This window comes from Pogoniulus pusillus, chromosome 6, assembly GCF_015220805.1.
Source record: "Pogoniulus pusillus isolate bPogPus1 chromosome 6, bPogPus1.pri, whole genome shotgun sequence".
Taxonomy (NCBI): domain Eukaryota; kingdom Metazoa; phylum Chordata; class Aves; order Piciformes; family Lybiidae; genus Pogoniulus; species Pogoniulus pusillus.
In genome coordinates this window covers 41,726,350-41,747,407 of record NC_087269.1, presented here as the reverse complement: position 1 = coordinate 41,747,407, position 21,058 = coordinate 41,726,350, and the positions used below count along the sequence as shown (strand labels likewise).

The following is a 21,058-nucleotide window of genomic DNA, read 5'->3' as shown; positions in this document are numbered from 1 at the left end:
ATGTGACAAGAGTGCCACAGCATTTTTTTGTTAACCATCTTGCAAAGAAGACAAACCACACCTTTGGTTGCAATTAGTTTTTAATGGAAAATACTAATAAATGTTTTACATAAATATCCATTAGTGATAACAAGTCAGTTGAGTAAGTAAAGGAATACATACCCCCAGGTTGTAAAGACTCATAATGAACTGACAAAGTAGCACACAATGACGACTACAAGGAATTATAAGAGGTGGGCTGCATATCAATCACCAACAAGTTCAACTGCTAATCAAATTAGGCTGTTAATGGAGTTAGTCACAGTGCTGTCTTCCCATGCAGCAAGGACATGTTCAAGGGGGAAAGTGAACCCCAAAAACAAAAGCCTCAAGTGGTCCACTGATGTTAAGCACTTTTAGGGTGTGGTTCCATATATGCAGTGTGTCACTCAGACTAAAAACTCATTTTCAACCAAATGCACAGGTTCTGTCAGCAATGTGTTCACGCTCCAAAGTGATTCTTAGGTTAGAGACTGGCAGTTTCTAAGAGATAGTGAAGAAGTGGAATCACTTTTATTACCAGGCAGGCTGCAGGAATGGGGAGAATAGGAAGCTGTATTTTTATACCCATTAAGATTGGTTCTTTTGAGTGAGTAGAAGCTGCACCAGGAACTTCACAGTTTTTCATGCAAGCTGACAGGCAGGATCCACATTTCCATCTAACATCTCAGCACTTTCTTGTAGGCTCAAAATACTAAAGTGGTATTGCTCAGTTATGCCTGCGGCTCTAGAGGTCAGAGCCATTTGGGTCCATTTTGCTATGCATAACAGCATGAAAATTCACAGATGAAATGTCTTTCAAATGGATCAGTGAGAGCCACGCAGTCTGCCTGGTTAGTGTTTTCCCATTAAACAGCATGACATCAGCCCGATGAGAAGGCATCAGATTCCTCAAATACTATCTTTAAACACTATGTGGCTACAATGCCTGCTTTCCAGTGGTTTAGTCAATTAAGAGGTCATTATGAATGATATAGGTACAACTAGCAGAAATATACCCATGTTACAGCTTTTTCAGTGATATTCAAATACTTTTGAAGTGCTGGAGACTCAGTAGGATCTGATTTGCTGATGCATAAAAAAAACCTACACTGTTCTCTCAATGGCTCAAAAACCTGAAAGAGTTCCATTCAAAATTAAGTTACTAATTCCCCTGTCACATGTCAGGTCCCATGAATTCATCTGCACTGTACATACTCATCTGGGAGACGCACCAATACAAGATGCAAATCGCTTCCAAATACAGCCTAAGTTGCCTTGCAATCCAAATAAGCTGGAACCCACCTCATGACAAAGTTAAAGCAGCTGAAAGGAACAGCAACTTCTGAAGCCAGTTCCCACGGTGGATGCTTCACAGCACCAGAGTTTTTGCTTTATACTTGCACTGGCACTTTAAGTGACAACCCATTAAAGAAGATTCACATAGTCCCATAACAGATAGGAATTTACTAACACCTCTATAGTATCAGATTGCTTATGTTCAGTGGGTTTACATTTCAGAATTAATCATAACAAAAAGGCATCTTCTGCACCATAATTCTGTTATATGAGATTCTTTCCTTTTGTTATAATTTTAGAAGAAAAAGCAGATGGCCAAACACAAAACACAAGGATTCAGCTGGCTGCAGTCACTCAGCGTAATGTGCGATTGATCAGCAAGGGGACAATTTCAGTGCTTCCAGTTCTTCACATCTAGACAAATTAAAAACAAATAATTTAGAGAGAGAATTCTCTCTATATATAGATAAAAAAAGACATGTATAAGAGACTAAGGGAAAAAAAAAACATACTACAACACTTCTTAGAACTCGAGTGTCTTGCCTTTTAGGGTTTAAAGTCCACCTGCTAAGGATTTTTTCCATGGATTTCAAAACAATGATCAAGTTATCTTGGCAGAAAGGAAAAACATGACATCATCTGTAAATACAAGACTGAGATAAGAAAGAAGCTGCCTGAGAACTTAAGACATTAATTGCACATTCTAGCTACACTGGAAGTTACCAAGGTTTTAGCAAGTTTGTCAGCTGAAGAGTGCTTTACTCAAGAACATAATTCTCCTTGGCTTGTGATCACAAGAGGAATGAAAATGCAGAATGTTCCAAGTTGTTAAAAAGGTAAACATGACACTGTTAAACATTACAAGTCTGGGAAAACAACAGTTAGCTGTCAGAATCTATATTCTGCACCCCCAAGTTGTGTTTCAGCTCAGCTGTTCTAACATATTCTGTGTATCCTACCTGTAAAGGAGTCTGATACAGCCATTTTTCTTTATCTCCATTGAGTTTCATACAGGCAAAAAGGTCACACACTGTAGGAAGGCCAAAGTCCTGAAAGAGAAGTCACCATAATTACTGATCTCCAAACATAAATACATTCTGTCAAGTGTTCCAAAAGGAAACTGACTTCTGAGTCTGAGCTGAATGCTTTCTTCATTTAGTAAAACATAGCAACTTCTTGTGTGTTAAACACTGGCCTCGTTTACTTAAGTAATAATCACTGAAACCATTAAAAGAGCTAAGAAACCTAAAAACTGTCCACATTATCCACAAGAGCTACGACTTGAGAAGGCAGAATTAAATTCAGTAAAACAATAAACCTGGCACATTGGCTCTAGAGCTGTAATGGAAACTGATACTCACTTGCGCTTTCTTGCGTAGGAGCCATTTATCCTCTGCTGGAGGTGGATTAGCATTTTCTAGGTTTGAAGTCAACACCCAACTGTTTACATTCAAGGGCAGATGGAATGGAGCCAAGAGGTCTAGGAAAGGACTCTTGAAGCTAGTATCTGCTTTTTCTCTACTTGTCTTGTCTTCTGTGCTTTCTGCTTTGTGCTCAGACTTGGCTAGCCAGCTTGTCAGAGGCCTTTCGAGCAACACTTTCAAAGGCTCTGAGATCTCTGCTGAGGAATCTGCTTTCTCCGCACTAATGGGTTCCCCTGTGAGCTGCTGTGCAGGGTTAAGCCAGCTACTGGCAGCAGACTTTGTCTTCTCACACTCAGGGTTTGGTGCATCTTTCTGGCCGACTGAAACTCCATTTTTATTCTTCCCTTCTTTCCTCAGGAGCCATTTACACAGAGCCTCTTTTCCACAGTTTTCATCACACACACATTCTGAAAAGCTGGCACACAACTCATTAGCTTTGCACACATCATCTACTTTAAATGGGACCTGGGGGTACTGAAGAAGCCATGTATTTACAGCAGGTGTAGTGGGTGACTTCTTCCCATCAAGATGCTCGTTCAGGCACTTCAGATTTCCCAGGTTCTCAATTTCCACACTTTTGGTCTGGCTGCCACAACAACTGGAACATGTTTCAGCTTTGAGGAGCCAATCATTCCAATTACATTCTTCCCTAAAAGGTTTAAATTCATACTTCCATCTCTCATCTGAGGCACTACTTCCACTTTGTGTGTCAGGAGTGAGCAGCCAGTCAGAAAGGTCCATCTCTTCTTGTCCAAGGGATTCCAACTCCTCCACCTTTTCTATAGTAGAAAAGGATGAGTTGAAAGTCGAGGTGGAGTCCTTATCTGCAGGGGAGTCTGTCTGCCCTGCAACATCACGCTGTTGGTTCTGCAGGAGCCAGTTTTCCAAATCTTTCAGATTTCCCCAGGCCTTCTCAAAATAACAGACTTTGGAAGAATTTAAATCCTGGTAAAAACATTGAAAAGCATCCATTAGCACAAAAAGACAGTGTTCAGTAATGGCACAGTTGGAGCATTCTGACAGTAAGTGAAAAAGTACTAGCTGAACATGAGGCAGAGCAAATAGAAGTACAGAAGGTTTAATCTCCACTATATTCCACCTGCCATCAGATCCTGTGTTTGCCCCTGAGTTAGTGCATGGAAAGCTTACCTGGCTGGGCTCTGACGCACATTTCTGTGTAACCCACTCTTCAAGATTGGTGCTGGGAACATACGGAGCCTGGCAAACACTTGCAGGTCGGCTTCCAAGTAACCAGTCAGCAAGTGAGGCACTCACTGTCCCACACAATGTTTTCTGCTGAGAAAGAGTGTTCTTGGTTATGAGAAAGCCTAACTACTGAGGCAACCTGTGGTGAACATCAGAAGAGGCACTCAACTTGTATCAGTACTTCTGAACCAAAAGAAATACTTCTTTGTTGGAAGGGACTAGTTTATCTTCAACCTCCTGTATGACTAAGTCACTGCACTGATGGATTCTTCTGTGAGCCCAGATTTCTCACAGCGCAGATGACAAGTAAGGGAAAACTTGTACAAAGCACAGTTCTGCTAAGTGTAAACCAGCCATAACTCTCCCTCAGACCACAATCTGCTACCCTCTGACACTGTTTCTGTTGAAAGATTTCCCATAAATTTCAGCATTAAAAGGAACTACATAGTTTCAGGTCCTGGCTTGACAACATCAATTCTGACTGACAGTCACGCTCCAAATTCACTTTCATACTATGTTCTCACACATCTATTCCTGGAGCAGCTAGAACATCAGATCACTAATGCTCACCACAGTGACTGTTACTAGCTAGTCATGGGTCTTAGTAAACAAACTGGAGTCATTACTAGAGCAAGCTAACAGACTCTGAGTTCTCATTTTCTCCTTAATACAATTAAACACTCACAGATACAAGTCTTAATCTTACCTGTCCACAGTCCATTAGGGCACAATTCTGCCCTGGGAACCAGGGAGAAATATTCTCTCTCTCAGAGGTCTGCTGTAAGGAAAGGTTCATTTAAATCTCAATTTTCTCCAGTTTTTACAAGGAATTCCACAATAAAGCAAAAGTAAAGCACAATTACAAGTGGTCAGTTCTTTGTGACTAACACTTTTCTTAACATTAAAAACAACAGATGAACTTTTACTATAAAAATACTACTTTCAGTCCACTTCCTTTAAGATTAATATCTAGTAATGCCTAATAAAAACCCCTCTTGGTGTCTGCCACAGTATGTTAAAATAATATGTGCAACTAGACTGAATCTCAGTCAAAATCAGAACTACACTCAATAAACCACTATATGTTATATAGCTAAAATTAAATAACTTGTAATAAAATCTGGTCAAGCTATAAAGTAGAAATCCCATTTGGAATATATTGCACTACTGCCTCAAACCCCAAACTTGGTTTCGAAGTATTCCAGGCCAGTAAAGCCTTGGTACTTACCATTGTTTTAATTGAACCAAATGAGGTAATTGCCTGTCGAAGGTAAGATGTGTCAGCCTCAAAATTCAGGACAGAAGACTCCTCTGGTTTAAGAGTAAGACTTTCCAGCCTGAAAAAGTCAAAAAATAGTTACAAGAAGGAAAAAATCCAAGAGACAATCTTTATCTGTCATGTTTTGAGAAGCACTCCATTATTTCATAAAAAGGCTCCCAAGCTGACTGACTTGGCACGAATTAGGTAACAAAAAGTCCTTTAATACTTGCATAAAAATAAAGAGATGTCTATCCACAAACAAAACCTAAATAGCCAAAAAAACCACAAGTTTCTCCTTCTTAGCTGTCCATCAAGAAGTAATAATTGAAATAATCAGCACAAAGGAGTACCTCCCCTGCTTGTTATAGTTCTGTTTTTCTAAGATAAAGACTGCTTTAAAGATCTTCTTTCCAGGAATGAATCAAAATGTACAAAAAGTGAGTTAGATCTATTATTAGTTCTACTGGAAGGAAAAAATCAAATTAAATTCTTAAGTAAAAATAAATACCAAGTGTTTTAACTTGCATCAGTAAATGTATTTACCTCTCCAGGCAAACTGAAATCTGGTTTGCTAGTTCCTTACTATAGGAGCGTTCCAGCTGATGAATAAGGCAATTGAATTGTCCCAGATACTGCATGGAAGGCAAAACACATTATTGTTTCAGCTTCTGAGATTAAAATTGAGAAAATAAGTAAGCTTTGTTCCTTGTCTTGCAAGGACAAAGCTTACTTCAAAATACCACTGCAACCATTTACAATCAAATCTTACCCAGTAGAGCTGCTGTGCCTGCTGCTGCAATGCTTCCTCTTTCAGCTGCTGAATGAGATCTACCTGCTCAAACAGCCAAACTTCGCGACTGCGCAGGCATTCCAGGTGGCGACTTATGTGGCTGTGAATCTTCGCTTTTACCTGCAAGGCAATGTGCAGCACTTGTAAAAGGCCTGTCACACAGCATGGGCAAGCACTCCAACAGCATTACAACACAGCATTTGTCACAAATAAGTGGTATTTTTGGAGCAATTTATTTCTCAAAAACTAACCAAAGTCACCCACAGCACCACATGACTCAAGCAATTTCCAAGACTTCCTTTAAAGAAGTATCAAAGAGCAACGTTATTTGGAATACCTCTCTATTCTGACGTTTCTGCTGATGGCTTCGGAACATTCAGCATACCTAATACATGCCTTAGTAATACAGGAATACCTTTATCAACAGCATGACCAAGCTACATAGCAGGATGCCTGCAAGTCTCTAGAAAAATTCAAACTATCATCATACTAGAAAGTACTCTGGAATAACAGAAACTGTCATTCCAGTCATGTTAGTTATTAAAACATTTTTTAGCAGAATATATTACCTCCCGCCAGTTCTCTTTAATCTGTTGTTCTGCTTTGACAATTCCAGATATAGCTGTTTCCAAGTCCTTCTTTGCTTGAAGGCACTTTGCCAGAGGCTCGCTGTTGCAGGAATATCTATTTCTATCTTGAGGTGGACTCATTCTTGAAGTATTCCTGAAATACAATAAAAACAAATTTCTTAATAGTTTCTATTCCTCTTTAAAGGAAGAGGAAGGGCATCATATGAAGAACCATCTGCTCTACTTCACTATAAAGGTAAAAAAAAAGAAAAACAACAACCCTAAGACCCCTACACCAACACTAGTTTTCTAAACACAGACAAAGCTTTCTCCAGGAACAACAACCTCCCAAATGCTTCTGCCCACAGAATTTGCACAACTTCAACCACAGGAGCTTAGGCAATGCTTTGCTGCCGTTCACCTTTCTCTGGCTTTTATGTCCAGCCAGCAAACGCCAGCAGCTAGGGACTGAGTCAGCTCTGCTGGAGCTGGGAAAGAATGGTCCCACAAGAAGCAGGGAGTGTTACAGTCACCCTTTTTCCAAATGCAGGCAAATCAACTGGCTCCCAGGAAAGAAAAAATCTAATACAGTTTGACCAACTGGAAAAACAAGTGTTGATACCCAGATCACTATACTAAGCTGCAAAGGCCAAAACTTATGGCAGCTGCCCATTATTTTTGCATGACTATAGTAACTTAGCTTCAGTGCATCTTCAAGTAAAAGAGGCTCAGATACAAAATTTTTACAGAAGTTCTACTGGTAGTAATTCTGTAACTAAGGGGAAAAAAAGCTAAATGTGGATTTTTAGTAAAAACAGGAAGCATTGGCATAAGCATTTTTCTAACTGGTGGCTATTTTGTACTGAAAAATGTCAATTCTATCAGTTTCAGGGGATCCAGAGGCACCAACTAAAGAGTCAGCAAAATTCTGTTTAAAACAAGTCCTCAGCAATGGCAGTCATGAAAATTCTCAGCAGATTTTAAATGTACATATGGGCAAATCTAAATATTCCATCAATTTTGTCACTCCCACTGAAGGAACTGAAAACAGTATTTTAAATATGACAAGCCAACCATGGAGCTTGTACTACTGAGAGGCTATTTAGCCTGCAATTTCCAAGCCCCATGACCATATAAACTGCAACTCAAAGAATCCTTCTACAGCCAAAACCTAACAGATACATAAAGTTGAGTATCTGAAAAAGCACAGGGCCCAGAGTGGTTCACTGACGGATGCTGATGGAACAAACGAGGTTTGCTCTAAGGCAATGGCAGAGGCTGCATCTCCCTTGGTTCTCTCCACACTGTGTGGTTCCAGCCTCCCAGGTGATTCATACCACGAGACATAGAGCAGATACAAAAGCTACCCCAAGTCTCTGCACACAACTCAAATCCAGCCATGCCCTAACATCTCATCTTCTAGGAAGCACAGAGCACAACCACAAGATGTGAAATTGAACTTATTTTTTAAGATTAAGCTAGTTCTACATAATATTAGGGCACACCAATTCAAAATACACCATTCTGTGATTCTTCATTCTGTGCTATGAATGATGTTTCTGTCCTTGTACTTGCATACTCTAATTCATTCACAGGTTCAGTTGTGTACATTTTCATGATCTTTACCTTGCTAGTAATGCTTCGTAAAGAGTAAGCTTTCTTTTCACAGCGCCCCTTAGATGTCATCTTGTCAACTCTATTATGTACAACCTACAGGTAAATATAAGTGCTAGCTCTCAGATGGAATCTAAAAGTATTAATGTAAAAGCAGAGATATACCCACTCAGGAAAACAAGCACAATAGATATATTAAAAGCTGTCATATACTCAAATTTTAAAAAAACCCCACACTTTAAAAAATTATCTCATTCATTATACTCTTAAATAACAAATGAGTCAAAGTCTGAAGGGCTAAATGCCATTGCCATGTTTCCTCACAGTTCATAACGTACCTAAAAAGAGTTTCATCAAAGTGACATTACACTGTGTATCCATGAAAGCAAAGCCTAAAGTATGCTGTGTCATCATTTATGTGTTTTCTGAATCTATGCCACCAGGGAACCGGGCTCAGTGTCCAAAGAAATGCTATTTTTTTCACATTTTGTATTAGCAACTCCATACCGGTGCTGTCAAATTCTAAGAAACTTGCATATGCGCCTTTAATGACCTCTGCAAATACTTGCCGTTGTTTTCACGATTGCAACGTCTCTCCAAAATGCATACAGAGAGACTGCACTGAAAGGATTCCTTCAGCCCGTCAGTTCTTGCGAAACAGCTGTTCTTATGCTTTGTCACAGATTCGCCAATAAAATTTGAATTACGGTTGAAGATGAGAGCAAATCCATCCTTTTTGCATTTCTAGAAGCCTCTAGCAGAAACAATTGGAGCAACCACCTATTTCCTTGCCTCCCGACTGCCTCAAATAGCACTAGGAGCTCAAAACATTTCCAGGTCGCAGGACGTACCCAAGATCACACGCTTAGGCTGAGCGGTAACAAAATACAATTCCTTCTGCAACACAATGCATAGTTGCAGCAGCAGAGCCACCATTTTCGGCAGCTGGCGTGCCATGGGGCTGCTCCCAACGCCGCGGGTACACCAAGCCACGGGACGCAGCCCTCCCCAGCACCGGAACTTGCACTTACTTCCGAGCGCAGGCAGCAAACGGCACCGTCCCGCTTAGGCAGCAGCAGCTTTCATGCCGGGCCTGGCGCCGGCAGCAGGACGAGTTGCGGAGCGCTTTCAAACGGCCAGGTGCAGCTGCTGCAGCCCCGCTGCTGGCTCCGCGTCGAACGCCGGGCGCGGTGCAGCCCAGAGCGAGGCCTTATCGGTGCGGCCAGCCCGCGCCCCGCCCCGCCCCGCCGCCACAGCGCGCGGCCGCGCCAGCACGTCGGCAGCCACAGGGGGAGGGGAGGCTCGGAACGGGAGCGTCCGGCGGGGCCCGGGGACCTCTCTGCAGGGCGAGGAGCAGCCCGAGGCACATCCAGCCCACCCTGCCTGTGCTCGCTGCCTGCGCCCTCTCGGTGAAAGGCCAAGGGCCTCGTAGCCTCCCGCTGGCAGTTGAAACCGCAAAACCAGAAAGTTTTGCAACAAAGCCGCTACTTCTGCCAGCTTCAGAAGTGTGGCAATGCCCCTTCTTCGTGTGGAAAAGGCAGCAAAGGACACCTGCTGCTCCTGCGTCAGGGAGGGCTAAGGAGCTGCACAGCAGAAAATCTAAACCTTCCCTCCCCGGCCGCAGGCAAACCTGGCACCGAGAGGTGACCGGCTCTAGCTCCGTACCTTCGACCTCCCAGAAACCCCTCCGGTAATATACCGCTCAGATTCATTTAGCTCCCGGAGGGACACACAATTCTTATCACACCTGCTCTCGCTCCCATACCTTCATAAGCACATACACGTGACTGCATGCAATCAGTATAATTGAGAGAGCTATGAAACCAAAAGAACCACCCAAGCGAGGCAGGAAGATAATATTCTTGTTCCTAAGCACAAAATAACTAACAGTCTTTGCAGGCAGATCTCTGGCTGTTCCTACTGGCACCCAAAGGGCTCTCTGAAGAGCTGTCACTGTGAAGACCCTACACCCATGACTCCTGGCCACTATATTATTTCTCTTAGTGCTCTTCAGACAGGCTGCCCATACTCCACCCCTGAGGTGTAACTCCCTGCATTTCTCGTCTTGGGATTTTATTTGTTAGATCAGAAATTAATGGACAAAACGAATTTATCTAGATTTTAATTAAATATTACATGGCTAGGGAGGGGACAACTCTTCCTGGCCTACACAATTAGCTAGCAGGCCAGCAGAAAACTGGTTTTACCAGCTTTTCACTTTCGGCACAACCATCCCCACAGCCACTTGGGAAGACAATTATTTTCCATTGCCAATGGGTGTCAGGTAACCTCCAGAAGATAGCTGTGACAGGCCTTTGCTGGAGAAAACCTTCCGATAGGTACAAGACTTCACATAAACCAGACTCTAAATAAGGAACAGTGCCTTTCAGTTGGCAGGACAAAGATGTTCCAGAGCTCTCTCTGACCTGACTTGGTGTGGTTTTACATCAGCTGGCTTGTTTCAGCTGAAATCCCTCTTCATTTACATTTCACCCCACCAAAAAACAGTAGTTCCTCTTAAGTAACTGTCCCAAATTCGGTATGTGGAAGTTGTGGTCAGGGAGTGAAGTACTGTAAGTACAGAAGTTGAACCTCAGAAATGTCCATTTCTTTCCAAACATAACAAGCATTTTATATAGTACAGCATCCACATCACGAGCCAGTAGCCATGCAGACAGAGCTTTTGCTGGGAGAGATTATTTTACTCCAACTTAAGTCACATGCAGAAAAAAAAATTATCTCTAACAATTCTGAGTAAGACAGAAAATGAAACCAGCATCTTAAGGGATAATAAAAGTTCCAGGTAATCAGCTTTCTAAAATTCGGGTGTTTTTTCCCTGTTTGCACCACGCTGGATCTGTGCCACAGACCTGAATGTTTGCGACTACATTTTCAGTCTCTTTTAGGCCCAGAAAAGACCACAAAGCACATGCACTGAGATGTCTTCACAACAGCTGGGTTCTGAAGTCACCAGTGCAGCCGAGACAAGAAGTCTCATCATCATTTCAGTCCATCAATTAAAAATACTATTTTCTTTAAAGTATAGCAGACACACAGCTTAAAACCACAGAAATCTGAATATGAGGGCCTGAAATCACTGTGCCTTAATTACATACACGACCAACACAAATATCTCAGAGCAGAAGAGACATATTGTTATCTTAACAGGGATTTTACATTACAACTTAACAATTTGTCAGACTTGAGCATTTAAAACCTTTTGGAAAACAACTGACAAATCCCTTGCTTTGCTTGAAGTATATGGCCTCAAAGATAGCACACCCACGCTCTTCGTATATCCACGAGTATGCACTCACGGAGTTATGAATGGTACTTTTCACAGGAGCGTCAGCGTTTCCCTTTAATCTCTGCGACAAATACCGAGTTTAAAACTGGAAGAACGCCTTACAAAACCCCGAAAGCTTCGGCTCAAATCGCTTACTAATTACCTGACAATAAACGTTTTCCAAGCTTCTAGCAAGCATGGTGCACAACTCCTGATTATTCCTAGCCCTGATTGTTATTGCTTATGCAACCTTTCAAAGGCACACCTGTACACAAAGATTTTGCGTTTTCACAGTATCACAGTATCACCAAGGTTGGAAGAGACCTCATAAATCGTCAAGTCCAACCCTTTACCACAGAGCTCAAGGCTAGACCATGACACCAAGTGCCACGTCCAGTCCTGCCTTGAACAGCTCCAGGGACGGCGACTCCACCACCTCCCCGGGCAGCCCATTCCAGTGTCCAATGACTCTCTCAGTGAAGAACTTTCTCCTCACCTCCAGCCTAAATCTCCCCTGGCGCAGCCTGAGGCTGTGTCCTCTTGTTCTGGTGCTGGCCACCTGAGAGAAGAGAGCAACCTCCTCCTGGCCACAACCTCCCCTCAGGTAGTTGTACACAGCAAATTTCAATTAAAGTGAGAGAAGACCTCAGGAATGCCAACAGCTTAACTTCTCACAGGGATAAAAAATGAGAGAAGTAAAGCCCAATATCTGCGTATTCCATCGCTGCTAGCCTTCTACCACAGAATTTCCTAACTACCGTGTCCGCTCACGCTCGACTGGTTATTCCTGAGCCGCATCCAGAGAGGGATGCCAGGCCGGCCCGGGCTGCAGGACGCCTCACCTCGCACCGCCTGCAGCCGGCATTATAGGGCACGTCAGGCCCGGCGCCGCTCTGCCGGCTCTGCGAGTCCGTCCGCACTCATGCGCGGAAACGCGGCCTCGCTGCGCCCTTACATGCGAGGGCAGCCCTCAGCTCCCCAGCAGCCGGGAGTTTCTCACAGAGCAGCCTGAGGCAGGGCCACAGGCCCTTCGCAACAACTGACAGCGCAATCTGCGCGCACACAACGCGTGGCCGGTGCTGCTGCTGCTGCGCGCAACCGCCGCAGGCCCGCACCGGCTCATGGGGGACCTCAAACCTGTCGCTGCCGGCGCTCTGCACACCCCGTGGCGACAGTCCCTGGCAGTCTCTGCCAGGCAGCTCTTACCGGCGTCGATGTCTGCCCTTAGCCCAGCGATGCCGCTGTCGCCGGCTCCGTCCTCCGCGCAGCGCCTCTGCCCGGCCGCCAACCGCCGCTCTCGCGAGAGCTCTGCCCCACGCTGTGCCTGCCGCCCCCTGGTGGAGCGGAGGAGGTGCTGCGGGGCTGTCGGCGCTGCAGTGGCGGCGGAGGGCTGCGGCTGGCCGGTAGGGCTGCAGGGACTCCCCGCGTCCTCGGGGGCCGGTGACGCCCGGCAGCACCGGAACAGAACAAGGCGCGGGGATGGCGATCCACCCGCAGGCCGAAAGCCGTGAATCACAGGAAGGCCAGCACAGCAGCCCCCGCGGCAGCACGGTTCAGGTCCCTCAGACGACACCGGATCACCCTCTCCCTGCCTGCAAAAGAGCAACGTAGGGGAGAAAGATGAAGCAGAGAGCGTGTCAGAGGGTGTGGCAAGGCACCGGTTTGGGTGTTTTTCATGCCCGCTGGACAGTTCGCAGTGTGCACTGCTCGGTTTGGCATTACACAGTCCCTGTTTTGGTTTTGTCTTTTCCCAGGTGTGAATCACAGCAGAACGGTTCCTAATGCCTGCCCCATGCTCTGCTGGGAGGAGGAACCAGTGATGGCTCTGCAGGACAGCAAGGGTGGGCTGCACTGCTGCTGCCCGTGATTTCAGCTGGCTAGGGTCACCCAGCCAGCCCCTCCAAGAATGCATTTGTGAAGTGCTGCCATTTACAGGTGTTTGCACAGTGCTTAAAATCATGGAACGGTTTAGGTTGGAAGGGACCTCAAAGCTCATCCAGTTCCAGCCCCCTGCCATGGTCAGGGACACCTCCCACTAGAACAGGTCGCTCAAGGTCCCATCCAATCTAGCCTTGAACACCTCCAGGGAGGGAGCACCTACAGCGTCCCTGGGCAACCTGTTGCAGTGTCTCACCACCCTCACTGTAACGAACTTCTTCCTAACATCTGGTTTGAATTTCCCCTCTTCCAGCTTAAAGACATTACCTCTCATCCTGCTTGCTCCTAGTCCCTACCCACCCATGTTCATGGTCCTCCCTCCTGCATATCCTCTCTGATGTCTGTCCTTGGTCCTTTTCCAGGGAGCTCATGACATGGTACTCAGTCCCACAGCTACGTGCCAGATCCATTTCCAGCCTTCCCTCGTGCTGCCCATGTCTGGAGGCCAACCTTGCAGCCACCAATGTGCCCAAGAAGCCAAGCAGGGCAGCAGTCAGTTGTGCTTAAATCCAAGGTTCCCTTCCCTGCAAGGGATTTTCAGAGCTCTCTGTGCTGCATTTACTCACCATAAATCATTGCTTTTTGTATCGAGCTATCTCAATGTCACAAATAAGCTAAGTATGTATTAACTTCCCCACAGTTTCATATATAGACTGCAAACGGATGCTTTAGTAACCTTTTTCTGCACTCTACACTCATTTTTTTGGCATTTTCTCTAGTTTAAGGAGTTATTACTGCAAAATTTGAACAATTACTGCCTACTCATCCATCCTGCCTGTAGTCTGTGCCACTTCACATGGAGCAGAAGTACAGATCACATCTAACTCCACATGCATCTTTCATTTAAAGAGGTTCCCAGAAGGTTTTCTGTAGTTTCTCCAGGAAGTCTAACCAAAGGCAAAACTTACTCCTGGGAGCAATAGGCTGCAGTGAGAGCCCAGCATTTGTGAGAAGCTGAGGGAGCTGGGGGTGTGCAGCCTAGAGAAGAGGAGGCTCGGGGGTGACCTCATTGCTGCCTACAACTACCTGAAGGCAGGCTGTAGCCAGGTGGGGGTTGGTCTCCCAGGCAACCAGCAACAGAACAAGGGGACACAGTCTCAAGTTGTGCCAGGGGAAGTCTAGGCTGGATGTTAGGAGGAAGTTGTTGTCAGAGAGAGTGATTGGCATTGGAATGGGCTGCCCAGGGAGGTGGTGGAGTCACCATCCCTGGAGGTGCTGAAGCAAAGCCTGGATGAGGCATTTAGTGCCATGGTCTGGTTGAGTGGCTAGGGCTGGGTGCTAGGTTGGACTGTGTGCAATGGGTGTAAGTTGCAGCAAAAGAGGTTCTGCCTCAACACAAGGGGGAACTTCTTTACTGTAAGGGTCCCAGAGCACTGACACAGGCTCCCCAAGGAGGTCATGGAGTCCCCTTCTCTGGAGCCTTTCAGGGCCTGTCTGGATGTGTTCCTCTGTGATCTGTGTTAGATAGCATTGTCCTGCTCTGGCAGGGGGGTTGGACTCCATGATCTCTTTGGGTCCCTTCCAAACCCCTACCATCCTATGATCACTGTGAACTTTGTCAAAACTCCCTCGTATATGTGTACACACACAGACATTCCAGTTAAAATTGGAGCAGGAACGAACTCACTGCAGGCTTAAAGCACCACAGCCATTCTATCTGACAACTAGAGATTGCTCTTACTTATGTGAAGTGGGTTGTTGTACGGGAAGCATAACACCATCAAAACAGATCTCTTCTGCTTTCTGAAAACCACTTTTCTCATCTTTTTCCAAGATCCTTTTTAAGAAAGCAGCTAGAGCAGCATGGTGCCCAAGCAACTCCTGGCTCTCCTCTTAGACTGAGGCTGATGCTGAAAAAGCCATGACATTTAGCAAACTCAGATCATTATGGAAACAAGGAAGAAATGACAACGTGACCCATCACATGCTGAGTTCAAATTTGTGTATAGGCTTTCCTAGGATTGGATTCTGTGAGCAAATGGTATTTGTAGGGTTTTCCAGACAACATGATCACAAGAGAGCCTGTAACCTGCCTCCTACTGCTGCTCAGTCCCAGTGTGAGGTGAAGCGCTTTGCGCTACAGCCAGTGCCAGAGGCAGGGTAAGCAGTTATCTACAACCATGGCAAAAGACAGTCAGAGGAGATGAATGAATGCTTTTTATGTGTGTCAGCAAGTTTGCAGATGACACCAAGCTGGGGGCAGATGTGACTGAGTTGGTGGGCAGAAGGGCTCTGCAGCGGGACCTTGACCACCTGGACAGATGGGCAGAGCCCAATGGGATGGGGTTCAATAGCTCCAAGTGCAGGGTGCTGCACTTTGGCCACAACAACCCCATGCAGAGATACAGGCTGGGGTCGGAGTGGCTGGAGAGCAGCCAGACAGAGAGGGATCTGGGGGTGCTGATTGATACCCACCTGACCATGAGCCAGCAGTGTGCCCAGGTGGCCAAGAGAGCCAGTGGCATCCTGGCCTGCATCAGGAATGCTGTGGTCAGCAGGAGCAGGGAGGTCATTCTGCCCCTGTACTCTGCCCTGGTTAGACCACACCTTGAGTACTGTGTTCAGTTCTGGGCCCCCCAGTTTAAAAGGGACGTTGAGATGCTTGAGCGTGTCCAGAGAAGGGCGACGAGGCTGGGGAGAGGCCTTGAGCACAGCCCTACGAGGAGAGGCTGAGGGAGCTGGGATTGGTTAGCCTGGAGAAGAGGAGGCTCAGGGGAGACCTTATTGCTGTCTACAACTACCTGAGGGGCGGTTGTGGCCAGGGGGAGGTTGCTCTCTTCTCTCAGGTGGCCAGCACCAGAACAAGAGGACACAGCCTCAGGCTGTGCCAGGGGAGATTTAGGCTGGAGGTGAGGAGAAAGTTCTTCACTGAGAGAGTCATTGGACACTGGAATGGGCTGCCCGGGGAGGTGGTGGAGTCGCCGTCCCTGGAGCTGTTCAAGGCAGGATTGGACGTGGCACTTGGTGCCATGGTCTGGCCTTGAGCTCTGTGGTAAAGGGTTGGACTTGATGATCTGTGAGGTCTCTTCCATCCCTGATAATACTGTGATACTGAGGGTACTGTGTCTATGGCAAGGGAAGAAGGACCAGAAACGCCAGCTCCTGCCTCTTGCAGGTCAGACCACAGCGCCCAAGCCTGGATGCGCTTTGTGCACTGCGAATCGCTGATGCTCAGCACTGCTGTGCTGGAAAGCACAAAAGAGCGTTCAGCAAGATTCACTACACAGAGAAATGTTGCCCCACCTTTGCCTTTGTGTAAACTGCAGGCAGGCAGTGAGCAGAACATGCAGGGAGAATCAGTGGGTCTGCACTGCCTGGCTGTGCACCAGCCGCTGAGCACCAGGCGGAGCCGGAGGTGGTCCTGGCCGGTCGAGCTTCGCCAAAGCTCTTGACCCAGATTCGCCGTGTCAAGGGATGCAAATCCTTCCGTCCTTACACCGCTGAGCCACCTACCGCACCGGTGCTCTTGTTGCCTTTTCTGCCCGGAGGCAGCAGGAGGTGGCTGGAAGCGGGTGGAGGGCTGCAGTGCCATTTCCTTGCTGGTCTTTCCCCCCTTTGTTTTCTAAGCTTCCCTCACATTTTTTTCTGAGTGGGGTGGACTGAAGTATATCGAAAGGCTGATAATAAGATGGATAACATGTTTAGGTCACATGTTAGGTAGGATTAATTCTTCTAAAGGTTTACAAGCTACAGCTTAGTACTGTGCTATCTGAACGCATTGGGGCTTTATACCCGTGATGGCTGGCAGCTCAAGACTCAGCACTTCCACAGCTGGAGAAAGAGGGAAGCTGGACATCCAAGTGACCATGGAAAAGGATACTCACCGTTCCCTTCACTGACACAGCCCTGCAGTTAACACCCACAACCAACCCTGTGTTTAGTCATGAGAGAGAGCTCCCAGAGGAAGGAATGACTTCACAGGGCTGGTTTTGCACCTGGCAGGTGTGCTGCCCTACCAAAAATGGATGTACTCATTGTGGCTTGCAGAGGTGAAAAAGGAGCACATTCATTTTAGTACTGGACAGAGGTGCTGGCTGCAAGTTTCTTTTTCAACAAGAAAAAGAACAACATTCTCAGCAACCCTTATCACCCACAAAGCTTACTCATCTCTTCCCCTTTGTTAAGCACATGGCTCTGTAGAACTGCCCCCTGTAGAAGAGCAAGGGAGGAAGGTGCCCCAGACTATAACATCATCAGAAAGCACCCCAGCTCTCTCCCTCAGCAGGTATGCAGCACTTAGAGCCCTGAGCTACTCAGTCTTCCTCACAAGCTCACTGGCTTTAGGTTCTTCCGATTCACAGAGGGTCAGATGGACCTTGTGAGCTGTGTAAATAACAAAGCTTTGGAAGGAAGCTCAGCAGAGACATTGAGTTCTTCAATTCAGATCCATAGTTCTGCACTGAGGGAAAAGAAATAAAACTTAGAATTCAAAACTCACTTCTCTCAGAGTCCTAACATCCCCTGGAAGGGGGACACAAGTAACTGACACAGCAAGTTTCACTAAGTTGTTTAACTAGTACTGTGGGAGTTGATTAGAGTTATTTACTTCCAACTCATAAACCCATATGCTGACTCTTTCTGTCTTGCCAATTAACTGTATTACTTAGCACTAATAGACTGCTTTCAATTTCAAGGGGCTTAAGAAGACAAATTAATCACCTCAGCATGTCTGAAAGGAACAGATGGTAGCAAAGTATTAACATTGCAATTTCACAGTTGGAAAAGCTCCTGAGAGAGGGGGTTAGTGCAGTGTCTGGAAAGCAGCTGGCTCTGCTTGCTATTTGGGGTTGGGGTTCCTGCACTGCATCTGTGCTCCAAGGTTCTGCTTTATTCCAGCCCGGCTGCATGTTACTTCTCCTGAGCAAAGCTACATGATTTCCTCTTACTCCATTTGTAAAGGGCAGTAACATCTTTCCAGGAGGCGTTTTACCTCAGCACATCTCCAGACAGGTCATTACTGCTTTGGATTTAAAAGACTAAATGTCTATCCAATAATGCAATTAGTCCAGCTTGCCACTATTTCTTACTGGCTGCAAACAGAGAAGTGATCAGGGAGAAATGAGTTGCCCTGTCTGTGTAGTGGAGGTGCTTTTTTCCCCTGAAACATCTTTGGTTACAGCTGATTACTATTTTCCTTGAGTGATTTACAGTCACTGCTGTCTCAGAGAGTGACAGGCATGGAACAGTGCTGTCCTGTGAGGTCTTTTGGTTCAGCTTATACAACACAATTTCCTAAGCTATACCAGCAAGGCAGGGAGGTTTACTCCAGAACAGGGCAAAACTTGTATATGAAGGGTGAGATTTGTGGCCATTCTTCACAGAAACAGTTCATGATTCAGGGTACAGCAGCCAAAAGGTCTCTACCAGCAGCATAAGGCCAAAGACAAATGGTCTGTAAACACTACAGGCTGAACTGGGGGAGAGAGTGAGCCCACAGCACCTCTGTCTCCAAAGCTGCTATCTTTGGAGAGCCCCTCAGATGCATACCCCCATCCATGCTGCTCTCTCCTTATTGCCCTGGGAGAAGCAGGGATCACTGGGAAGTTTGTTACCCAGTGTCACTGGGCCCCCAGGGAATTTAGGTTAGGTGGCACTCCCACCTAATCACCAGTCATTAGGCAACCAATTACAATCACAACTGTAGAAAGCCATTTCTGAGAACAAATTGGTATTTTCAAAAGACCAAACAAATAAATACCATGATTTAAAACCTGATATGACACTAAGCAACCTGTTGATTTGTTTATTTTAATCGATTTAACTATGGAAAGGCTTTCTTTAAAACATTGAGAGAACATCATCTATTCCAGTATTTAATTCTGCAGTCAAAAATTACCTCCAATTATAACATAGCAATGATAATAAAATCAATCAGTGTCAAATATCTGGCCAGTTTTGCCCTCTCCTCCACAAATAGTAACAGTAAATGTGGTGATACTTCTCCTTTGTTACTGCAGCAATATAATTATTTAGGGTGAAATTAACTATTATAATTCTCTCTCAGCACTATTTAATCATCATTCTCATGTTGGTAGTATCAGTTCCATTCAACCTGTGCTGAACCACTTAGCCTGTTACCAATCCCATAGCCATAAATCCTTCTAGAGACATTAGTGACCAACCCCATAGCCATAAAGCCTTCTGGAGACAATTAGTGACCAATCCCATAGCCATAAAGCTTTCTGGAGACATCAGTGACCAACCCCATAGCCATAAATCCTTCTAGAGACATTAGTGACCAACCCCATAGCCATAAAGCCTTCTGGAGATATTAGTGACCAACCCCATAGCCATAAAGCCTTCTGGAGACATTAGTGACCAATCCCATAGCCATAAAGCCTTCTGGAGACATTAATGACCAATCCCATAGCCATAAAGCTTCCTGGAGACATTAGTGACCAATCCCATAGCCATAAAGCCTTCTGGAGACATTAATGACCAATCCCATAGCCATAAAGCTTCCTGGAGACATTAGTGACCAATCCCATAGCCATAAAGCCTTCTGGAGACATTAGTGACCAGTCCCATAGCCATAAAGCCTTCTGGAGACATTAGTGACCAATCCCATAGCCATAAAGCCTTCTGGAGACATTAGTGACCAATCCCATAGCCATAAAGCCTTCTGGAGACATTAGTGACCAACCCCATAGCCATAAAGCCTTCTGGAGACATTAGTGACCAATCCCATAGCCATAAAGCCTTCTGGAGACATTAGTGACCAACCCCATAGCCATAAAGCCTTCTGGAGACATTAATGACCAATCCCATAGCCATAAAGCTTCCTGGAGACATTAGTGACCAGTCTCATAGCCATGAAGCCTTTTGGAGACATTAGTGACCAATCCCATAGCCATAAAGCCTTCTGGAGACATCAGGGACCAATCCCATAGCCATAAAGCATTCTAGAGACATCAGGGACCAATCCCATAGCCATAAAGCCTTCTGGAGACATTAGTGATAGCCTAGGGATTAGATACATCTAAAATACTGCATTGTTAGGTGGCTGTTTCCATATTTTAAGGGAAAGAAGGATTGCTGAGGCAAAGGAGTCAAGCTCCCAGTGTGCCAGTGCAGCCCTTACTGAGGATTTGTGCCAAAGGCAACCCACAGCTGATCAGCTCAAAGCTGCACTTGAGCAGTCAGACTGGGTAGCAGAGGCATGCAATGCAAATGGGCTCCAGAAAACAATGCACCCCGATTTCCCCCTAGCCTGGCAAGCATCTGCATTCAGCATTGATCACTCAGTTGTACATCTAGTGTAACTTTTCCTTCTGCTTTATTTTTATTTAAAAGTATAAATCTGGATTAGGATTTTCCTAAGTCAGAAGAGAGTAAAAACCAGAGGCAGAATTCTCACGTTTACAAGAGTAACACTTGAACAGAACACTAATGTGAAGAATATTTAATATACAAACAACTGCATTTAATTACTTTTTAAATATTTGAACCCAATTGCAAAGTGATTCCAAGTCCCCCCCTTTTTTTTAAAGGGGCATCCATCCTACAAGTGAAACAACTTATTTTATCCATGTGGCTAACAGTCAGATGAGTACTTAGTTCATTAGGGTTGTTTTTTTTTTCCTGAGGTTTCCATTAATATACCTTGAATTTTAATTCTTATTAAAAGCAGAGGAAACCCCCAAACACAAACAC

General features: G+C 45.4%; 1 protein-coding gene across 5 annotated transcripts; it reads right to left on the bottom strand.

The window, feature by feature from the left end:
• Positions 1–62: 62 nt before the first annotated feature.
• NCOA4 (nuclear receptor coactivator 4) lies at positions 63–12,779 on the bottom strand. Of its 5 annotated transcripts, none has more exons than XM_064145382.1 (10): positions 12,674–12,779; positions 6,568–6,721; positions 5,978–6,118; positions 5,752–5,840; positions 5,176–5,284; positions 4,654–4,725; positions 3,891–4,037; positions 2,679–3,686; positions 2,277–2,366; positions 63–1,731 (listed from the first exon to the last, which is right to left on the bottom strand). In XM_064145382.1, the coding sequence occupies exons 2-10, from the start codon at positions 6,706–6,708 to the stop codon at positions 1,726–1,728; spliced, it is 1,803 nt and encodes a 600-aa protein (XP_064001452.1). In that variant the 5' UTR covers positions 6,709–6,721; positions 12,674–12,779; the 3' UTR covers positions 63–1,725. The 5 variants fall into 5 exon arrangements, with proteins under 5 accessions (XP_064001452.1, XP_064001449.1, XP_064001450.1 ...); XM_064145379.1 differs by having other exon boundaries at positions 3,891–4,034; positions 12,674–12,755; XM_064145380.1 differs by having other exon boundaries at positions 4,654–4,722; positions 12,674–12,755.
• Between the last annotated feature and the right edge of the window lie 8,279 nt (positions 12,780–21,058).

Excerpts from the sequence above, each read along its gene's own strand:
- NCOA4 (XM_064145382.1), bottom strand. The coding sequence starts at position 6,708 with ATGAGTCCACCTCAAGATAGAAATAGATATTCCTGCAACAGCGAGCCT. Across the intron at positions 4,726-5,175 it reads TTGGTTCAATTAAAACAATG|CAGACCTCTGAGAGAGAGAA; the intron begins GTAAGTACCAAG and ends CTTTCCTTACAG. Across the intron at positions 4,038-4,653 it reads CCCTAATGGACTGTGGACAG|CAGAAAACATTGTGTGGGAC; the intron begins GTAAGATTAAGA and ends ACTCTTTCTCAG.